The 18198-nt window shown below is 34.7% G+C and overlaps 2 protein-coding genes across 2 annotated transcripts; both read right to left on the bottom strand.

The window, feature by feature from the left end:
• Positions 1-11383: 11383 nt before the first annotated feature.
• Positions 11384-13072, bottom strand: LOC128188192 (CCAAT/enhancer-binding protein gamma-like). The gene has a single exon (XM_052859089.1). It carries the CDS (start codon positions 12936-12938, stop codon positions 12153-12155), a length of 786 nt encoding a protein of 261 aa, XP_052715049.1. The 5' UTR covers positions 12939-13072; the 3' UTR covers positions 11384-12152.
• Positions 13073-16134: 3062 nt separating this feature from the next.
• LOC128189317 (CCAAT/enhancer-binding protein beta-like) lies at positions 16135-17323 on the bottom strand. The gene has a single exon (XM_052860877.1). It carries the CDS (start codon positions 17304-17306, stop codon positions 16374-16376), a length of 933 nt encoding a protein of 310 aa, XP_052716837.1. The 5' UTR covers positions 17307-17323; the 3' UTR covers positions 16135-16373.
• Positions 17324-18198: the final 875 nt, after the last annotated feature.

The following is an 18198-nucleotide window of genomic DNA, read 5'->3' as shown; positions in this document are numbered from 1 at the left end:
TTACAACTTAATGTCATGTTGCAAATTTTGAATTTACTGCCACTCGTTGAATTCAAAATTTACAACATGACAAATAGCTGAAAGTTGTAGATTTGACCGCAATATTTCTTAAAATTGAATATGGTGATTTTTTAAGAAAAGACAATTTTTGATGGTTCGTGACTCTAGCTCTTTGAAAAAAAACTTTTGACTTAAAACACAAAAACAAAATGTTAAATTTTATTCATTTTATTTTTATTCATTTTATTTTCCTTTCATTGTATTTTATCATTTATGGGAATTATTTTCAATTGTTAAATGTTTTATGTCACAAAAAGAGACTATGATATACGTCTGCATTCAATGGAAAACTTCATAAAATATGAATAACTAGAAATGACGTAGTAAATTTTGCAACGTCCAATCATAAAATGCCATGAATATGTAAATAATTTTTGGACAAATACCATGCAATTCTATAAATAATCTGGAGGTTTCCTTCTTTTTTCATTAATATTAATATACTATTTTACTATAAAACGCATACAAATTAAAATAAACCCCGTCGCCGCTGTGCGTATAATCCACAATTAAAGCAAAGTGCTTCCGTATTTCAATCAAGACGACCAAATTAAGACGTTAAATATGCAAATATCCATTTAAGTTTCGTATTTTTATCTTAAGGAGCATACTTTTCACAGAGTATTCCCAAGATTTCCCATTTATCTTTTTAGTGTATGCTTTATGGCACTTTGCATGCTTTTGTGTTAGTACCATATTTTTGTTACAAGTGACATAAGGTGTGAAGAGACGGGTGAACCTTATTAATGTAATAAAAGGCAATGATATACAGTTTAAGAATACACAATACATTGTACCTGTACACATATCACTATAAAAAATTGCTTACATACACATGATCTATAATGTGGTTTATAATACGAGGTCGGTAAATTCCATAAAGGGTGAGAGGGCATGCCAGGTAAGAGCAGAGCTCTATAATTGAATACGATCATATCTTACCCACTGCATTTGTACAAATGGCAAATAATAAACAATTAAATTTTAACGTTTTATAGCTTAGATTTACAAGTTTCAATCGGGGTACAAAACCTGATATACGTGTACTTTTTTATTATTCAGCAACAATATTAATTTTAAAAAAAACTGGCTATAATAAACTGCAATCAATTGCTCACTTTTCCTTATTCACGTGGTTTTCCATTGTGTGTTGACTAGAAATGTTTACAATTACACCATATCGTAAATTTGATATGATTTTTAAAACGTTGGAGTTAGCATGGTAAGAAACATTAGATATTTTAATATAGTATGGAATAACTACTATAACTTTTTTGTGCGAATTGTGGGATTTTTTTTATCAACAAACAAAACCACACTGGTCATTATAAAGCCATAAAAACAATTTTTTGATAAATTCAAGTTAATGAAACTCAAACTTTTATATAATCGCTGCCTGATATGGATAAATTGTTCTCTATCAAATGATTTTGTACAGATATTAAACAGAGTTTAAAATTTAATTTAAGTAGATTGGAGAGGGTTATTAAATTGCAAGCATTTGTTAATTTATTTGCATGAACAAGAAATATTCCATGAAATACTATAAAGTATATCTAAAACATTCGAGAACAAACCTATGGTGGTATATTTTGTATAGGCTTAGACAGTTGAACAATGGCAACGGAACAAGATAGACAGGAAACTCAACGGTAATGAAATGGAAAGCAACGGAACAATAACCTTAAGGATAATGGAAGGGAACGTTTTTAGAATATTTTTATTTAATTCTAATATAAGAGGTTCATATGCAATAATTAAAATTTCTCATTGTTCTCAGCTTTCAAGGTTTATGAACCAAAGGAATAAAAAATAATATAAACTAAAATTACATCTTTGTTTTGGGTTTTTAATACATAAATGACCTACATTTCATTATGTTTTCAATAGCTAAGAGAACAAAGTAGCATTAGAATCTCTCTCTCTCTCTCTCTCTCTTCAGTTGTTGTAAATATACACGTACATTGTATTTTATTTGCAATTAATTAGCTCTAGCCAGTTTCTTATTTTTTGTTTGCAGTCAATATTTCTTATTTGTATAAAAGAAAGTTTATATTAAGTTATATATATCTACGCATGTAATTCTATTCTGTTTAATATAATTTGTAATTGTATTTTTAAAAAGTATGATATTCTAGTTACAATGTATTTCAAATGCAAACCATTTACATGCAACGCAAACAAGAAAATGCCATACAAAGGTATTTTATATTAAGTAAAATGCATATGTGTAATTATAGATAATATTAGTATACAAATGAAATGAAATATGATTCTATAAACACATGTGCATTATTTATGCTATGATATATATCTATAATTGTGTAATAGTTTTGCCTAGATTTCTCCTTTTAGAGTAAATACCATCGGACCATGTGGTCGGTCCAACAGTCATTGCTTGTACTGTTTTAACGAGTCAGTTTTTCAGTCGGTATGCATAATGCATGTGTCTTTCCTCTTTTTTCCTTTACTTTTTAATATATGTTTTCATTGCATTTCATAAATCTTGACTATATTTGAAGTTTTGTGTTTTAATCAGACAAGATTTATAAACAAGTCAGTGGTTTTTGTATTTTGGCTGTATTCGTTCAAACAAACGCGACCAAAGCCTTCTAATGGTGCTAAACGCATTTTATCTTGCCTAAAAAAAATGAGGGTCAGTTTCAAATCCAAATTTAATTAATCACAAATGATTGTTAAGCATATGATCAAATTAACGATGCATGTCATCCAGAAAGTTTCGTTTGAAAACAAAAATATCCCAGTATTGCACAATTCACGTGCAAAAGATGTTAAAAATTCTAATTAGATTTTTTAAAACTTATTTTATTGAAATACAAATGGATTGGGTAATAGGTCAATCCTGTGTCAATTTTGTTTGATTCATACTAACACATTCTTTTTCTAATATCAAATTCAATTTGCCTGTCAAATTACGGGACCGGGCGACCGCCGGTCGAGGTATAACAGGTTTTAAAAGATGGAGTAGGAAAACCTTCATAAAGCATTATTTTGTGTGTGGTTAATTGATATGTAGATCAAGTTCTCACAATCATTTAATGCCCACACGGACTACATAGATCCATCCCATCAGAAAACAAATGTTGTGGTGTTTGCATGATTAATTAAGCATTCAGAGTTTGTGCAGTCTTTGCAGAAAGTTATGATTACAAATAGGACTTGGGCATTAGGTCAGGATAGGATAGGATTGTCCTTGATTTACAAGACAGAACTGGTTCAACATTCCATTAGTTGATCTCTGCAGTATAATTGACCCAGAAGATATACAGAGGCGATGGGTAGGTAGCTTACCGAAATATGCCTCTTGAGTGTCCAGGGAATGTGATTCCAATGTTACAAAGGTATTTTGCAATTATAAGTGAACAGTAAGCTTTTGTAAAAATTGAAGTGCATGTATGTAGTTTTTTTGTATATGGATATAAAAAGGTGGCATTTGTAGAGAACTGGTGTTCGTAGATTTCATTTGCATCATTTTTTTTCAAATTTAAAAGTAAGTACTGATTTCTTCTATATGCAGATTATTTCAAATGTATCACATGATTTGTATAAAAGTCATTAATATTTATTTCTCCAATTGAAATTTAGTGTCAAGATTTTATCTGTGAGATTTCCGTGAAGTTGTAGGATGCCACTCCGCTTTCTACTACCCAACTTTCACGAAGGTATCTTGTATTTGATTTGTATTGCTAATTGTAATGTAAAAAGTTTTAAATTCCATATGATGAATTCAGGGGAAAGCTCAATTCGTATTTACTCCAAAACAAAACAAAAGTGCAACAAGTTGTGTTTAAGTTGGACAATATAACGGTACATATCATTCCAATGAAACCGATTCTTGGAATTGCGAGAAACAACTTAAAATCGTGCGGAGATTCCAGCACGGACAGTCCGATTTAAATCTGCACACAAAGTCGACACTAACGTATGGACATCCAGACCAGCACAGTTTGTCCGATATCACATACTCCCACTAACGTGCGGGACCAGCACGGAAAGCTCAACATGACGCACTCTACGCTAACGTGCGGAGTTCCAGCACAATTAGCCCAACTGTGCTCTGAAACTATTTTCTTTTACATTTTTATTTACAGGAATTGCTATTTTTTCGATTACAGAGGTCGTTTAGACATGCCAGAAAAAATTACATTACACATATAGCTGTTCATATAAATTCACTCTTCCATTGTCAAGCAATTATTTGATTTGCTTGGAGATTGATTTAAGTAGATATCGAAGACTAGTGTCAGTGGAATAAACATTTTTGTCACATGAAAGTTTTTTTTTCAATTTCCAATTGAAACTGGAATATGGAATAACATAGAAAGATGTCTTAGAATTTGTTCATTATGTAATGAAAATACATTGGGTGACGAATACCACTTTGTTATAGAATGTCATCAGGCATGTTTTTAGTCCGCAAAAAATTACATGTAATTGATGAAAAATACTCAACAAATGTTTACGCTTTTATAAATGTGGGAATCTTATGGATACCATAGATATTGATTTATTGGAAAAGTTGTTCATATTTAAAAAAAAATTAGCTCGATTTATCTAAATTTCTGTACTCTTCCTTCTTTTGTACATTTGAAAATATTTTCCGGATTTTTTTGTACCTCATATGCCATTGATGTGGTTTGAGTAAAATAAACAATCATTCACAGTTGTTTGTTTGTTTTTTTTCTCTGTATAAACTACTACATACGTCTATCAAACTGAGAAAAAACTCAAAGTTATTTTCTCATAGCGGCTGGTACATTTTAAATCTAAAACCTGTTACATAAAAAGTTTGAAATCAAAGATAAAACAATCTCTCTCACAGCCTTAACGAACTTTGTCCCGGAGCGGGTGTGGCGGAAGCGAGCTTATGGTGGCCCGATCCCTTCTCACGACATTTGGAGGGTCATGATAACGGCCAGAAGACGATTGGTGGCGGCGTTTAGTGGCTCGGGGACTATTGTTTATCTGCAGCTAAGGGTTTCCTACAAGAAGTTAAGGGTTCCAAGTCCAGTCTGGAGTTTCCGGTCCTGGGACTGAGTCTGATATCGAGGGGATATAGCGGGGTTTGGACCTTACTTACATAGTGAATTTAAAGAATCTTACAAAAAGTTTTAAAATGCTAAAGAAAAATGAATACATGTATTTGCTTCACTTGATAACGGTTTCTTTTAAATAAGTCAAAATTTCTTTGATTATTCAAGTTTTTGCAGACTAATTTGAATAGAAATGCATAATTAAATTTGTACTATGGAAAGCAAAAATAAGCATTTTAAAGTAAATCGTACGCGCTAAGACCCTGGCCTACTATAAAACCTTAGTCAACTTTATCGGACGTATAAAAATTACACTCAACCTTATAGTAAAAGCAGCCAAGAGAATGAAAAAAATTGAAAGTAATTAATTACATGTATTTACGACCGGAGAAAATCAAACATACCGACGGACTACCGGACTAATATACTAGTATATAAAGAAACGCACCACTTGACCACAATTCAATGAACAACTATACACCCTCCACAGGAAAAACCCACTGATTCGGTGTATTATATTGTGAATCGGCAGTCTGAAACAAAAGCCATACTCTCTATTAACCCTGACCTATTTGTTCAAGCACTCTCTGTAATGATTGATTACGTAAAGCTACTACGCGTGAGACAGTGCGTGAAAACGGGAAATCCCCTTATACATCCTATTACTTTATGCTGATTCAAAACATCTTGGGTTGGTAAATAACAGCTATATACGAGTTTGTAGCTTATCATGTCTTTAAATCTGTCTGAAATTTACTCAGAAATATCCCTTACGAAATCATGAAAATGCAATAGGGCCTACAGATATTAATATATATATAAACTGTATATATTTACAGTTCGTTAGATCGTTATCGTCGATTTATAAAAAGAAGAATTTAAAAAGATGGTGGTTTTTATGGATTTTTAACTGTAGTAACTTAACAGTGAGCTTGTTAAATACAATAGTTTCATTGACAAAGATGGTGGTTATGGCACTGTATGCTGTTAACTTGCTGGTTGCAATCTTGGGCCTTTTTGGGCCACAAACACCAAATCAACATTTTTTTTTTTTGCGATCCTGACGTACGTTTTTGGTATCGTTGGTTGTGGCTGAGGTTTTGTGAGTAGTTTATATTGGTACCCTGTCGTTCAACCATTGGTTGTAGGGTTTGTTTTCATATGTTTCGTGAGTTTTGGTTGTTTTTGTTAAATTGTTGGTTTGTTGGGAGTTGATTTTTAATCAACTCTCCTATGCAGTCACGCGGACAAACCGAAAGTGAAACAGTGTTTGGACCTCAGCACAAATCATTGCTCCTGACAAGACTTAGTTCTTGAAAATAATTGATGAATTCGATGTGATGTATGCTATTAAAGCATTTTTTTTTCAAGGAAACTTATTTACAAATACCTTAAAAATAGTCAGATTTTAAATGGTACGAACAATTTAAATATTTTTTGTAGTCGTATGTATTTCTACGCCAGATTTCATTATAGTCTCGTTCAACTCGACGCTCGGCTGTCTCCGTAAACCCTTGTCGGAGATTTACGATGTCAGCCGAGCGTTTGGTTGAACGAGACCATAGTCCAATATTGCTATGATCCATACAATTTTCGAGAAATATTTCTACCACTGATACATACACTTTGATTTAATTAATTTTATCTTTAAATATTATTTAACACGATTCATATGGAGGTTTCTCGACATTCTAGTCGAAAAAGTTCAAAAATTCATATTATAAAAATATGCGTAATTCAAATTAGAAACTACGTATACGTGTACTTGTCATGCAAAAAAACATATCATTGATTTTAAAATAAATAAACATCGACAAAATCAACTCCCGTCAGTTCTTCAGTACTTTGATTTCATATTGTTGATGTTGATGTTTTGAATGGTTTATTTGTATGTTCTTATCTTTTAGGTATTGGTTGTAACCCTACAGGTTGTTGTTTGTCTCATTTCGTTGATTTTATTTTTAATTATAGATACTATATTGTTCGATTGTTGGTTAATTGGTTGGAGACTTTGTTTTTAACCGGGTTTTCAGAAGGAAAAATCCGGTTATTAAAATGGTGAAAATGGCGGGCGGGCGGCTGCCAAAAGGGTACCCTCATTGTACGGATAAATCCTCCTACAGTTTTCAAGATAGGAAGTTGTTCTTTTGCAGATCAATTGAACATATATCAGAGGTGTGCATATTGCTAGGATTTTGATTTCCGATAATTTATTTAAAAAATACCAGCTTTTGAACTTAGTCATTTTTTTTATCAAAATATTGCGTATAGGGCACCCTCATTGTACAGATAAATCCTCCTACAGTTTTCAAGATAGGAAGTTGTTCTTTTGGAGATCAATTGTACATATATCAGAGGTGTGCAGATCGCTAGGATTTTGATTTCCGATAATTTATTTAAAAAATACCAGCTTTTGAACTTAGTCATTTTTTGGCAAAATATTGCATATAGGGTACACTCATTGTACGGATAAATCCTTCAACAGTTTTCAAGATAGAAAGTTGTCCTTTTGCAGATCAATTGTACATATATTAAAGGTGTGCATATTGCTAGGATTTTGATTTCTGATGATTTCTGAAAAAAATACCAGCTTTTGAACTTAGTCATTTTTTGGCAAAATATTGCATATAGGGTACACCATTTCACTGGATATGGGTTGACATGGATTATGAATACAGTTCACAAAAGAAAACCCGGTTTGCTGTCACATTGACAGCTTTCACTTGTTTCTTCTTCATTTGGTATCGATTATTAGATATATTGTGTTCTAGTGGTGGTTTTCATAGGTACTATGTCGCTCAGCTGGTTAAGTCCCAATTCTGGCTCTGGTAAGATTTCGTTGATAATAGTAAAAGGTGGTTATGTAGATTGTGTATTCACACCTGTAAAGTGAAATGTTGACTGGAGTTGGTGTAGGTAATGGTGACGAAAAAAATAAATGACAATTTTACGCAGTATACAGTGTACCTGAGATTCTAAGATTTTGATTTTTTTAAAAAAATCCCTGTGTAAATATCGTTGACTGTAAAAACTGCGCACATACCTTTAACAGTTGTTTATCATTTACTCAATATCTTGCACGTATATATACCCAATGATAGGATATTTTAACCTATTTTAATATTTATGTACAATGCATATCAAATTGTACCCCTTCTTCAATCTTTCCCCTCTCAAACGTATAATTGCCAACATTGTGCTGACGATATAAACAACGGTGTTGATGTCGTTTTCTGTTCCAAGGAAAAAGTAGGACATTTGTGGTGTCCGACATTACCCCTATATAGATCTATATAAGTAAATACACCGTCCTGCTTGGATATAACCGCTGGGTCCTGGAGTTTGTGGTCAGACGACACGTGTCCCCCAGGAGATTACAGCCGGGCATCCGGTTTGCTGTAACACACTTACGTCGATTTGACCGAGTAACGTGCAAATCTACTCCGTACACCTCCACCAAACAAGTGAAAAAGACGGATTCAGGCTGTACACAGCTATTTGAGCTATATAATGTTCTAACATTAACATTATTCATGTATACGTAATGTTCTAGCAATACTTTATGTAATGTTCTAACAATACTTCATGTAATGTTCTAACAATACTTCATGTAATGTTCTAACAATACTTCATGTACATGTAATGTTCTAACAATACTTTATGTAATGTTCTAACAATACTTCATGTACTGTTCTAACAATACTTCATGTACATGTAATGTTCTAACAATTCTTCATGTTATGTTCTAACAATACTTCATGTACTGTTCTAACAATACTTCATGTACATGTAATGTTCTAACAATTCTTCATGTTATGTTCTAACAATACTTCATGTAATGTGCTAACAATACTTCATGTTATGTTCTAACAATACTTCATGTTATGTTCTAACAATACTTCATGTTATGTTCTAACAATACTTCGTGTAATGTTCTAACAATACTTCATGTTATGTTCTAACAATACTTCATGTACATGTAATGTTCTAACAATACTTCATGTTATGTTCTAACAATACTTCATGTACTGTTCTAACAATACTTCATGTTATGTTCTAACAATACTTCATGTTATGTTCTAACAATACTTCATGTAATGTTCTAACAATACTTCATGTAATGTTCTAACAATACTTCATGTTATGTTCTAACAATACTTCATGTAATGTTCTAACAATACTTCATGTAATGTTCTAACAATACTTCATGTACTGTTCTAACAATACTTCATGTAATGTTCTAACAATACTTCATGTAATATTCTAACAATACTTCGTGTAACTTTATAGAACATATGGACTTTAAAGATAAGTAAAGTAATTTATTACATAAAGGCACGAAAATGAATACACATTTTAAGCAAAAATTAACAGTGCATTATGCACTCGGCGTTGATAATAATAAAAAGAAATGCAAATGTTGAATAAAGTAAAAAAAAGTGGCCGTGTGAATTTTCTGTGAAATGAAGGTGCGACGTCAATTGTTTTCGTTTCATTCAAGGGATTTGTCATAAAAATATGAAAATACCTTACATCGTCATTAAAAGAAATGTGCAAAGTAGACAGGTTGAATAACTTAGAGCATGAAATCTTTTATTAATGAGCTGGGAAAACCAGACTTTCCCTGAATGAAAAGAACAAAACAAAGCGGTCGCGGCTGACGAATTGAGCTAAATATATTTGAATCCAGCGTACATGCCTCGCAACTCATCAAGATGGAGTGTTGACCACAATGTGACATTTGTCGATATTCTCCAATGCATCCTTCAGTATCGTTGTAATTGATGTTTATTCGTTGATTTAATGTTCCAAAAAGAACGTTATATAATGACTATTTATATACTTATATCAAAAACGCGTAAAAAAAAAAAAAAACCCGACGGTATAGTCAGTTTGCCATCATCCCATATCACAAGGTCTTTTTTGACCTATCATGTTACATTAATTTAAAAAAAAAAGATCTTTTGATCTTTTGTGATCCAGGACATTAAAACTTACAAAAAATGCCTTTCTTCACTTGCAATCAGCATTTTAATTCTGTGTGAATAAAGAATTCCGAAGTTTAAAGGTTTTGCCAGGTACGAGTACCAGAGTTGTGGGAGGGAGCCAAAACGAGCGTGAAATTACTCTACTGATATTAATTGTGTGTCCTTCATATTTAATCCTCTTTCAAAACACTCATTTGAGATCTCCCTATTGAATCTGGATGTGTATGGTCTTGTTAAGAGCGCGTGAATTGGGAGTCAGTGTGTTTGCACTTATGTTCTACATTGGTCAACATCTCACCTCTTCCCATTATACACACAAAGGTGAGTTCGGCATCACATTAATTGTTACCTGGACTTCCGAAGCAAAAAATCGGAAATCTATGCAGTGGCCAAGATGGTCAGCCATCTATAGATACATGTACATGTTTATATATATATTGACCATAATTCTCGAGAGTCAAAAACTGGGCACCAGATATTAAAACCACGTCGCATTATGGAGATCAATGTATGCATGCTTTATTGGTAAATGAATGGACCTCATAAAATATTGGCTTTGTTTATTGGAACGGATAGTACATTCCAATGGGAAAATCAAGATGCGTATATTATTTATTGGTTTTCATACAGAGACCGGTGAACATCATCCAACCTTTGCTGAAGGGTTGCCCGCAAGAAATCGATGTAAATCTGCCCTACGAAATTATTGGCTAGGCTTCAAAATTGTTTGAATAGTTCGCCGTCATTAGCCAGCCGAACTCGACTCCGCGAGTTCCCGCCATTCCCGACCTCTCAGGTTTCATTTTTTCCCCGTAAAACAACGCCCCTTGCTTTTATAGCTCCAGAAACATGAAAATTTAATTCTAGTTGTCCATAATAGTGAAATATTGTGTCCCTGTTTCAATAAGAGCGGATTATCGTTGAATAAGTTCCCCACTTTTGAGTGTGAACTATTGACAATCCATCGTGCGTGCAATGAATGTTGACCGAGGAAAAATCGTTTTATTTACATAAAACTCGAACTAGTACAAACATAGTTCCCCTTGTAATTACTGGACTTAACACGTTCGATTTCTGCCTGAATACTCTCTATTCTCCCATTTTCTTTTCTGTTTGTACGCCAGGACCCTAGGAGACTAGAACCTCGGGTTATATCTGATCAAAGGTCAAGTACAGTCATTTATTTGTGGGTGGTGGTAAATCAGATTTAATAACGGTCCACTCGCAGTTCTGTCAATGGATGAACCGCTTGGTTATCAAACTTGTAAATCAAAAACAAGATTTATATTTTTGAACAGTTTATTAACATGCGCCTTACAGTCCACTGTATCAAGACAGTAGATGTAGGACCATCAGTTTAATAATCATACCAAATTCAGTTCTACTGAAACGTGTAAAAAATATATTTATATACAATAAGTAAAAGGTGGAACTGCTCGCAGCTACCGGGTAGATGAATGATTAAAGTCATAGCCATGTCAGACACAAGACGGGGCGTGCAGTCAGACCCGTAACTAACACCCGGGGGTTGTGTATTTTTTTAAAGCATTTGTTTTCAGAGGAGAACGTCCTAAATAATCACACAGAAATCGACACCATCGATCCGGTGGTGTTTTAAAGGGCGGTATTGAATGGCCCTCGCATGACTGCACTCTTTGAACAGAGTAAAATCGTGACGAGGATTGAGGGTGGTTTTTGGTCGGGTTAAAATGTAGGGCAGTTTTCGGGTTGACTGCATGCACGAAATATGTAAAATGATATGAAAATTGCTTGCCATCTCAGAGATAATTCATCAGTGACATAAGAACATTCAACTGTAAGAAGAGAATACTGTGCATTTGTGAACAAAACAATGAAAATGAAGACGAAAATTAATTTCTCAGATAAATACTGAGTACACTGGTATACCGCTTGACATGATAAATCAATACGAATGATGACTGAAAAAGTCAATGGTATGTAGCATCACAAATGCAAAACACTGCTTGATTGTCTGTTAAGTCATTGGTCAGCCTAGCGACAGCTATCACATGAGCCAATGTACCCCTGGTCAGCTCTTCGCGACTTTTGCAATGTTTTCTGGGAGATTGGCACCATTTGAGATCACAAAGTCTTTCAATAGTTCAAGCTGCTTTGTAACATTGTCCAGTTTACCTTTTAGCTGCATGTTTTCCGATTCTAGATACTGCAGGCGATTTTCCATTTCCACCTGCTTCAGCTTAGCCTTTTCACGACATTTGCGAATTGCAAGATTATTTCTCGCTCTCTTTTCGAAATATTCACGGGTACCTTTTTCTGGCTGCCTCTTCTTTTTCACCGGTCCGCCAGCTGAGGGTTTCCTACCTGGTCGTCCCCGGGGGCGAGGGGTATAATCTACGTCCATAGGACTAGGGGGTGGGGTCACAAAGGAAGAGATATCCTGATCGGAGCTATCCGAATCCTCGTTAGATCCGGACAGGGAATTTTCCAGCTCACCTTCAGAACTCACTGACCCCGTGGAGTGAAGAGTTTCTCTGACCGACTGTAAACACGAGGAGACCTGGTCCGGATTAAGCACAAATTCCAAGTTTTCGTACCGGCTGAGCTGTGCGATCAGGGCCTGGTCAGGCACGGCCTGGGTCTGCACGGTGACCGGGGCAGCGTTTACCAGCGTGGTGAAGGCTTCGTTTCCAGACACGCTCTGGACAATGTCATTAGATTTTATATCCAGAATGAGTTTCTCCAGCGTCTCGTCATTCACCTGTGTGGAATTGTTGAAAAGTTCTTGGATATCCACAGAATTTTCCAGCACCGGGTCCAAATCGAATGGGGTTCTTTCCATCATAATCTGTGACATGCAGTAATGTATTGGAGCGGCCGCTGCTAATACCACTAGGCCATCCGGGAGGCTCGGCTATGCGGCTTGAAAGAGTTTGCTCGATGTATTCGCTACGACGGTAATCCACGGATTGCGGTTTTCCTGGCCGGCCTTTAAATTTATATTGACTAGCGCTCAGGTAAACCCCAAGATAGGGTATTACTAATGCAACATGTGACGCTTAGCGTTGCTACACCAGTGACGTCACTTTATTTTGAAATGTTCGGTCTACTGTAGCAAAACAAATAACCACCTTGAAGAATAAAAGTAGGTTATGTATAATAGAAGTGTAAAAATAGCTTGATGACGTCAGAAGTTCTATTTTAAGCATACACATACTGCCAAAATATTTAAACACCACTATAGTAATTGAATATACATGTATATATTTATATAGATAATTTTTTCCTTTCTCATATTTCTTTAACATCCCCCCTTTCAATCTACCGATACTTGAATAGCAAAAGATTTGTTTATAGGCTTTAGAACAACCCGGGCAAACTGAAGTACCGGTACGTCGCAAAATCAAGCTACGGCTATTGAGACAATAATACTACGTACTATGTGTTCTGGCTGTCTAGATAGACCAGTGGAGTTGTTAAATCCATAAAGAAATGATATTTGTGTGTAAATTTAACCCACTAGATATGGTTGATAGCTCCTATTAGGATATCAGGGTCCGGTTTTTCGAGTCAATTCTATTCGTTTATTCTCCTAAAACCATATAAATGGTACAAGAGGTACAGTAATAGTATATAAACATATTTGCATATGTACAAACAGTCTGGATGAGCAGAGATGGATAATTTTGCTTGTAGAAGACAGACGATCACATAAAAAGTTAGCTATGAAAGTACAAAGATTTTATAAATTCGGAGTTGGTATTTGACAATAAATTACAGAACTTAATTGAGAGCATTTGGATGGACGTATTAAATATTTTCTTGCTAAAAATCTCTACAAATCGAAGATACATATATGTAATATGTTACATTGTAATAGTGGTGAAACTCATCCCCAATTTGATTACTATTGCACAAATTACAAACTCTTTCGTGGCATGGTAAATGGTCAGTAGTGTCAGGCAATCACGAGTAAATTTTCCTATGAACAGAACATAAAACATTTATTTCTAATTTAGAGCCAAGAGCAGAGAATGAATTATGAAATTATTACAGTAATAAGAAATAGATAAGTCAATGCACAGTATAACAATTAATAATTGACATTGCTCATTCCAACAATGTTCTTGTACTATTTCAGTTAATTAAAAGGAATACAATCTGAAAAAGTGTATGACAACTATAACATGTTATCATTTTTATATTAATGTGTAAATGTTTCTAATCAAATCAACAATTTATTCTCAACTTATGGTACATTTTCAATCTTGATTGATTGTCGCTCGAGCTCGTGAACTGTTGGTACATGTACGTTGCTTTATATATATTTATATACATGCATTTTATATGTACTTTTTGCCTGGAGTCCCTGGTGTGAAAACTCTAGACAAACAATAGTGTTCTTATTTGTAGTCCCCATCTACTTTAACTTATCCACTTATGTTACTTATGAATACCACAAGTAAACGGATTATCGCATTAATCTTATTGTATCGGCTGGGAAATCCCGAATGAACAGAGAATCACGGGATATTGTGAAGTCATTATTCAGAACGGGTCATAAACTAGAACACCTTTCATGCCCGGGAATGCTGTAGATTGCCATGACAACAGGTAAATAATGAGTAAACAAATCAATGCCGACGACACGCAGCATCCGATCATATGTACTCCTGTGTTCTAATATACATCCGCCAGGGTCAGGGGAAAATCGTTATGCGGGATCTGCAGCTCCCGTAAATTTGGTTCCATTATTATCAGTGTAATGTCCTTGTAGCTAGTTTTGTGAAAAAAATCTCAAATTTCACCTGCTAATTCCTGGCGTATTTAAACCTCCTGAAATATTTAAAAGGAAACTGTTAATGTTGCGGAGATCAGAAATGAGGCTTTGTTTTGGGCGTTTGCAGACATTGCAAACAACGTCGCACGAGTGATCTCTCTTGAACGACAATCTCAAAATAAAGACTTTTCTAAATTTAGGTTTATTTACTTGAATGTCATATTTGACTTACTGAATTCGAAGAAAAATTGCAATAGAATTTGTTCACAAATTACAAGCGTGTACATGCACGGATCCAGAAATTTTTTCCACGGGGGTCCTAAGGATATTTGAGTTTTCAATTTGGGGGGGGGGGGTATATTTTTGGTAATTTTACCAACGTTTGTAAATTTATAAAAATTGAATTTGCCATGACCCTCTTCTAGATCCGCGCAGGAAGTGATCACAAAACGATTTAACACCCTCACATGTAACAATTGCTAATTGTTAAACATTAAAAAAATGTCACCCCCCCCCATAAAAAAGTCAAATAACACTCGCTGACCAAATTTTGTTAAATCTAGAATAATTATACTGCTTTTTTTTTCTAATTTGTATATTGAAAACTTTCATACGTTATCGTTATGTCGGCGCGCGATATTCATTTTTATAAAATTGATAAACAGCAAATGAATGCACGCGTGACAGCTACATGCACGGTTTCAAAGGATGGGGAGTGACGGACTTCCTTTGAAAATTAGCCCCCTCCCAAGGAGGAGCAAATAAATAACCCCCTTGAAAAAAAAATGAATTTGGATCAGTACACGAGCTACTTTTATGGTGGACTTGTTAATTGCTCCAACTGATTTTTCAGTCTTAATCAAAATTTCGGAATGCTTTATCTGTCTTCGATACATAAAATAGAGGTCACGCCCCATCTGAATAAACGTTTATCTTTTACTCTCATTTTGCGATTGTTTTACGGATAATTATAGTGGTTTTTCATGTTTGTTTGTTTACTTGCATGTGTTAGTTCATCATCAAAAATCAAGATTTTAAGAAATTGATCATTTTGCTCATTGATATTCCGGATTTGAAAAGACATCAAGCAAGAGGGAGTGCCTATGATCTAATATTATTATTCATTGTAAAAGGGGATGACAGTCATTGCTTGATCAACCTGAATAACACTTGTGCATTCCATCGCCAATGGAAAAACCTAGTGAGTGTCACACACGTGTTTCCATTAGAGACTTTATAGTTAAAGATTATTGTAAAATAAAATAAGAGAGAGTAAATGTTAATATTTCATTTTTAATGATACATTTAAGTAAAAAAGTTAAGTATTTAAAAATACAACAACAATAACTTGTTACTTCAACAGCATTGTCGCCGTTCAGTTCTGTGTTTGTACAATTTTTACAAGTAAAAAAGATCAAGTTTATACTATCTACATGGTAGACATTGTCACTATATACAGGAAAACCCGAACAGACATCGGGCCTTATCACTCGTCTATTGGTTGATCGTGTGTCACCTGGACATGATTTCGTCGAACTTTGTGGGTAAGGAGGCTCCAACATTGATGAATAAACTTTTGAGCACATTAAGTTCTTTTGTTAGTAAGTCTAATTTCTTTTGTAAGTTTTCGTTTTCTGTTGACAATTCGTGCACTCTTTGTTCGGTCTCTTGCTGCTTTTTCTTCGCCTTGTCCCGGCTTTTTCTCACTGCGATATTGTTCCTCACTCGCTTGTCTACATATTCTTCAGTGCCCTTAGGTGGCTGTTTCTTTCGGTTTGGTCTGAGGGGTCCGGCGGCGGATGGCTTCCTACCAGGACGGCCACGAACTATTTCAAAAGGTGAGGTGGGAGGGGTGAGAGTCGATGATGTGACGTCGTGCTCCGATTGGGAGGGAGAGTTCACGATACTCTCGATGTCACACGTGCTGTATTCCTCCCCCTCACTGGCCGACCAGCCGGCCTCCGATATCTTTGATGTTTGCTCTTGGTTTGTCATAAAGTCAAATTCTTTGAATGTTGGCAACACACTGTCTTGTGCAGGTTGCAGTTCAATAAATGGGACACCCGTAACTGGGTCAGCGGTCTTCTCCCCCAAAATGATGCTCTCTAAAGTGGCGTCGTTTACTTGTGTGCTATTGTTCAGTAGTTGTCGAATGTCGACTGTATTCTCTAAGAGCGGGTCCAAATCAAACTGGCCCTGACTATCTTGCAGAATAGTTGAAACTTTCTTACTTTGCTCAGAATCGTAGAGTACCGATTCCATCAAATTTTCTTGTGGACATGGTGAACCAGGGAAAATGTTTTCGTCAAATGAAAATACTGGGAAATCCAGCGCCTCAGATTGAGTGGTCACACCCAAAACAGACCCGAGAGTCTGTAAAACGTTTACACGCGAATCTTGAAGATTGCGGTTGTTTCGTTGGTTCACACCGGAGTTGTTAGACATGCCAATGACGAAACATCGTTGGCTCAGGGTATATATAGAATTTGTCCGAAGGAGAGGTGGATTAATACGCGAAAGTGTTTCGTTCCTTTTTTAATATATAATGCATTACCTCTATATAAAACCCTTTTAAAGTTAAGAAAGCGTTACTTGAAACTTAAGTTTTATTATTAAAAAGTAGTGGCAATAATAATGTACTCTATATTAATTAGCAATGAAGGAACTATTTTTATCTCGTATTAATTTTTTGAAACGCGATTCGGATTGTGTTTAAAATAGAATATGATGTAAGGAGAAACATATCTGATTGGTTCTTAGAATAGAGATTACCATGCTCTTCTGACGTCAATCGAAATGGAAAACTCCCAAATTAATCTCGTGTGTTACTGTAAATTCGAGAAGTGTTTCGAACAAAAGGATTTCCTACGCTGGTTCTCCTCTCCGTTCGGAAGTTATTGATAAGCTGTACTTATAATCATATGACCATTGCCGACTTCCTATGACTGATAGATAATTCACCCCCTTAAATCTACTTATATTGTGTATGTGTTGTCAAAGATCAGTACTATAGGCTTGTCGTACAATGTCTGTATGTATAAACATACTTGTATATATAGTAATTTACGCAAGAATATTTCGATATAGAAAAACACCCGTATTTTTAAGTCTAAAACAGTAATACATGTTATTATTAGTCGATTTTGATACAAATATACGTATGTTCTAAAATATATCTCTTTATTTTAGTGAAAAATCGTAAAATAATCAATACTCTGTAATATAGATAAGTATAGATTTTTAGATGGAAACCCTTAAATTCAATCAATCATACTGATTTAAATGCAAAATTCCAAATAGCGTAGCAATTTCTATTTAAAAAATTCATTAAAAGTAG

The sequence above is a fragment of the Crassostrea angulata genome, chromosome 6 (genome assembly GCF_025612915.1).
Source record: "Crassostrea angulata isolate pt1a10 chromosome 6, ASM2561291v2, whole genome shotgun sequence".
Classification (NCBI taxonomy): Eukaryota; Metazoa; Mollusca; class Bivalvia; order Ostreida; family Ostreidae; genus Magallana; species Magallana angulata.
This window is presented reverse-complemented; position numbering and strand designations above follow the sequence as displayed.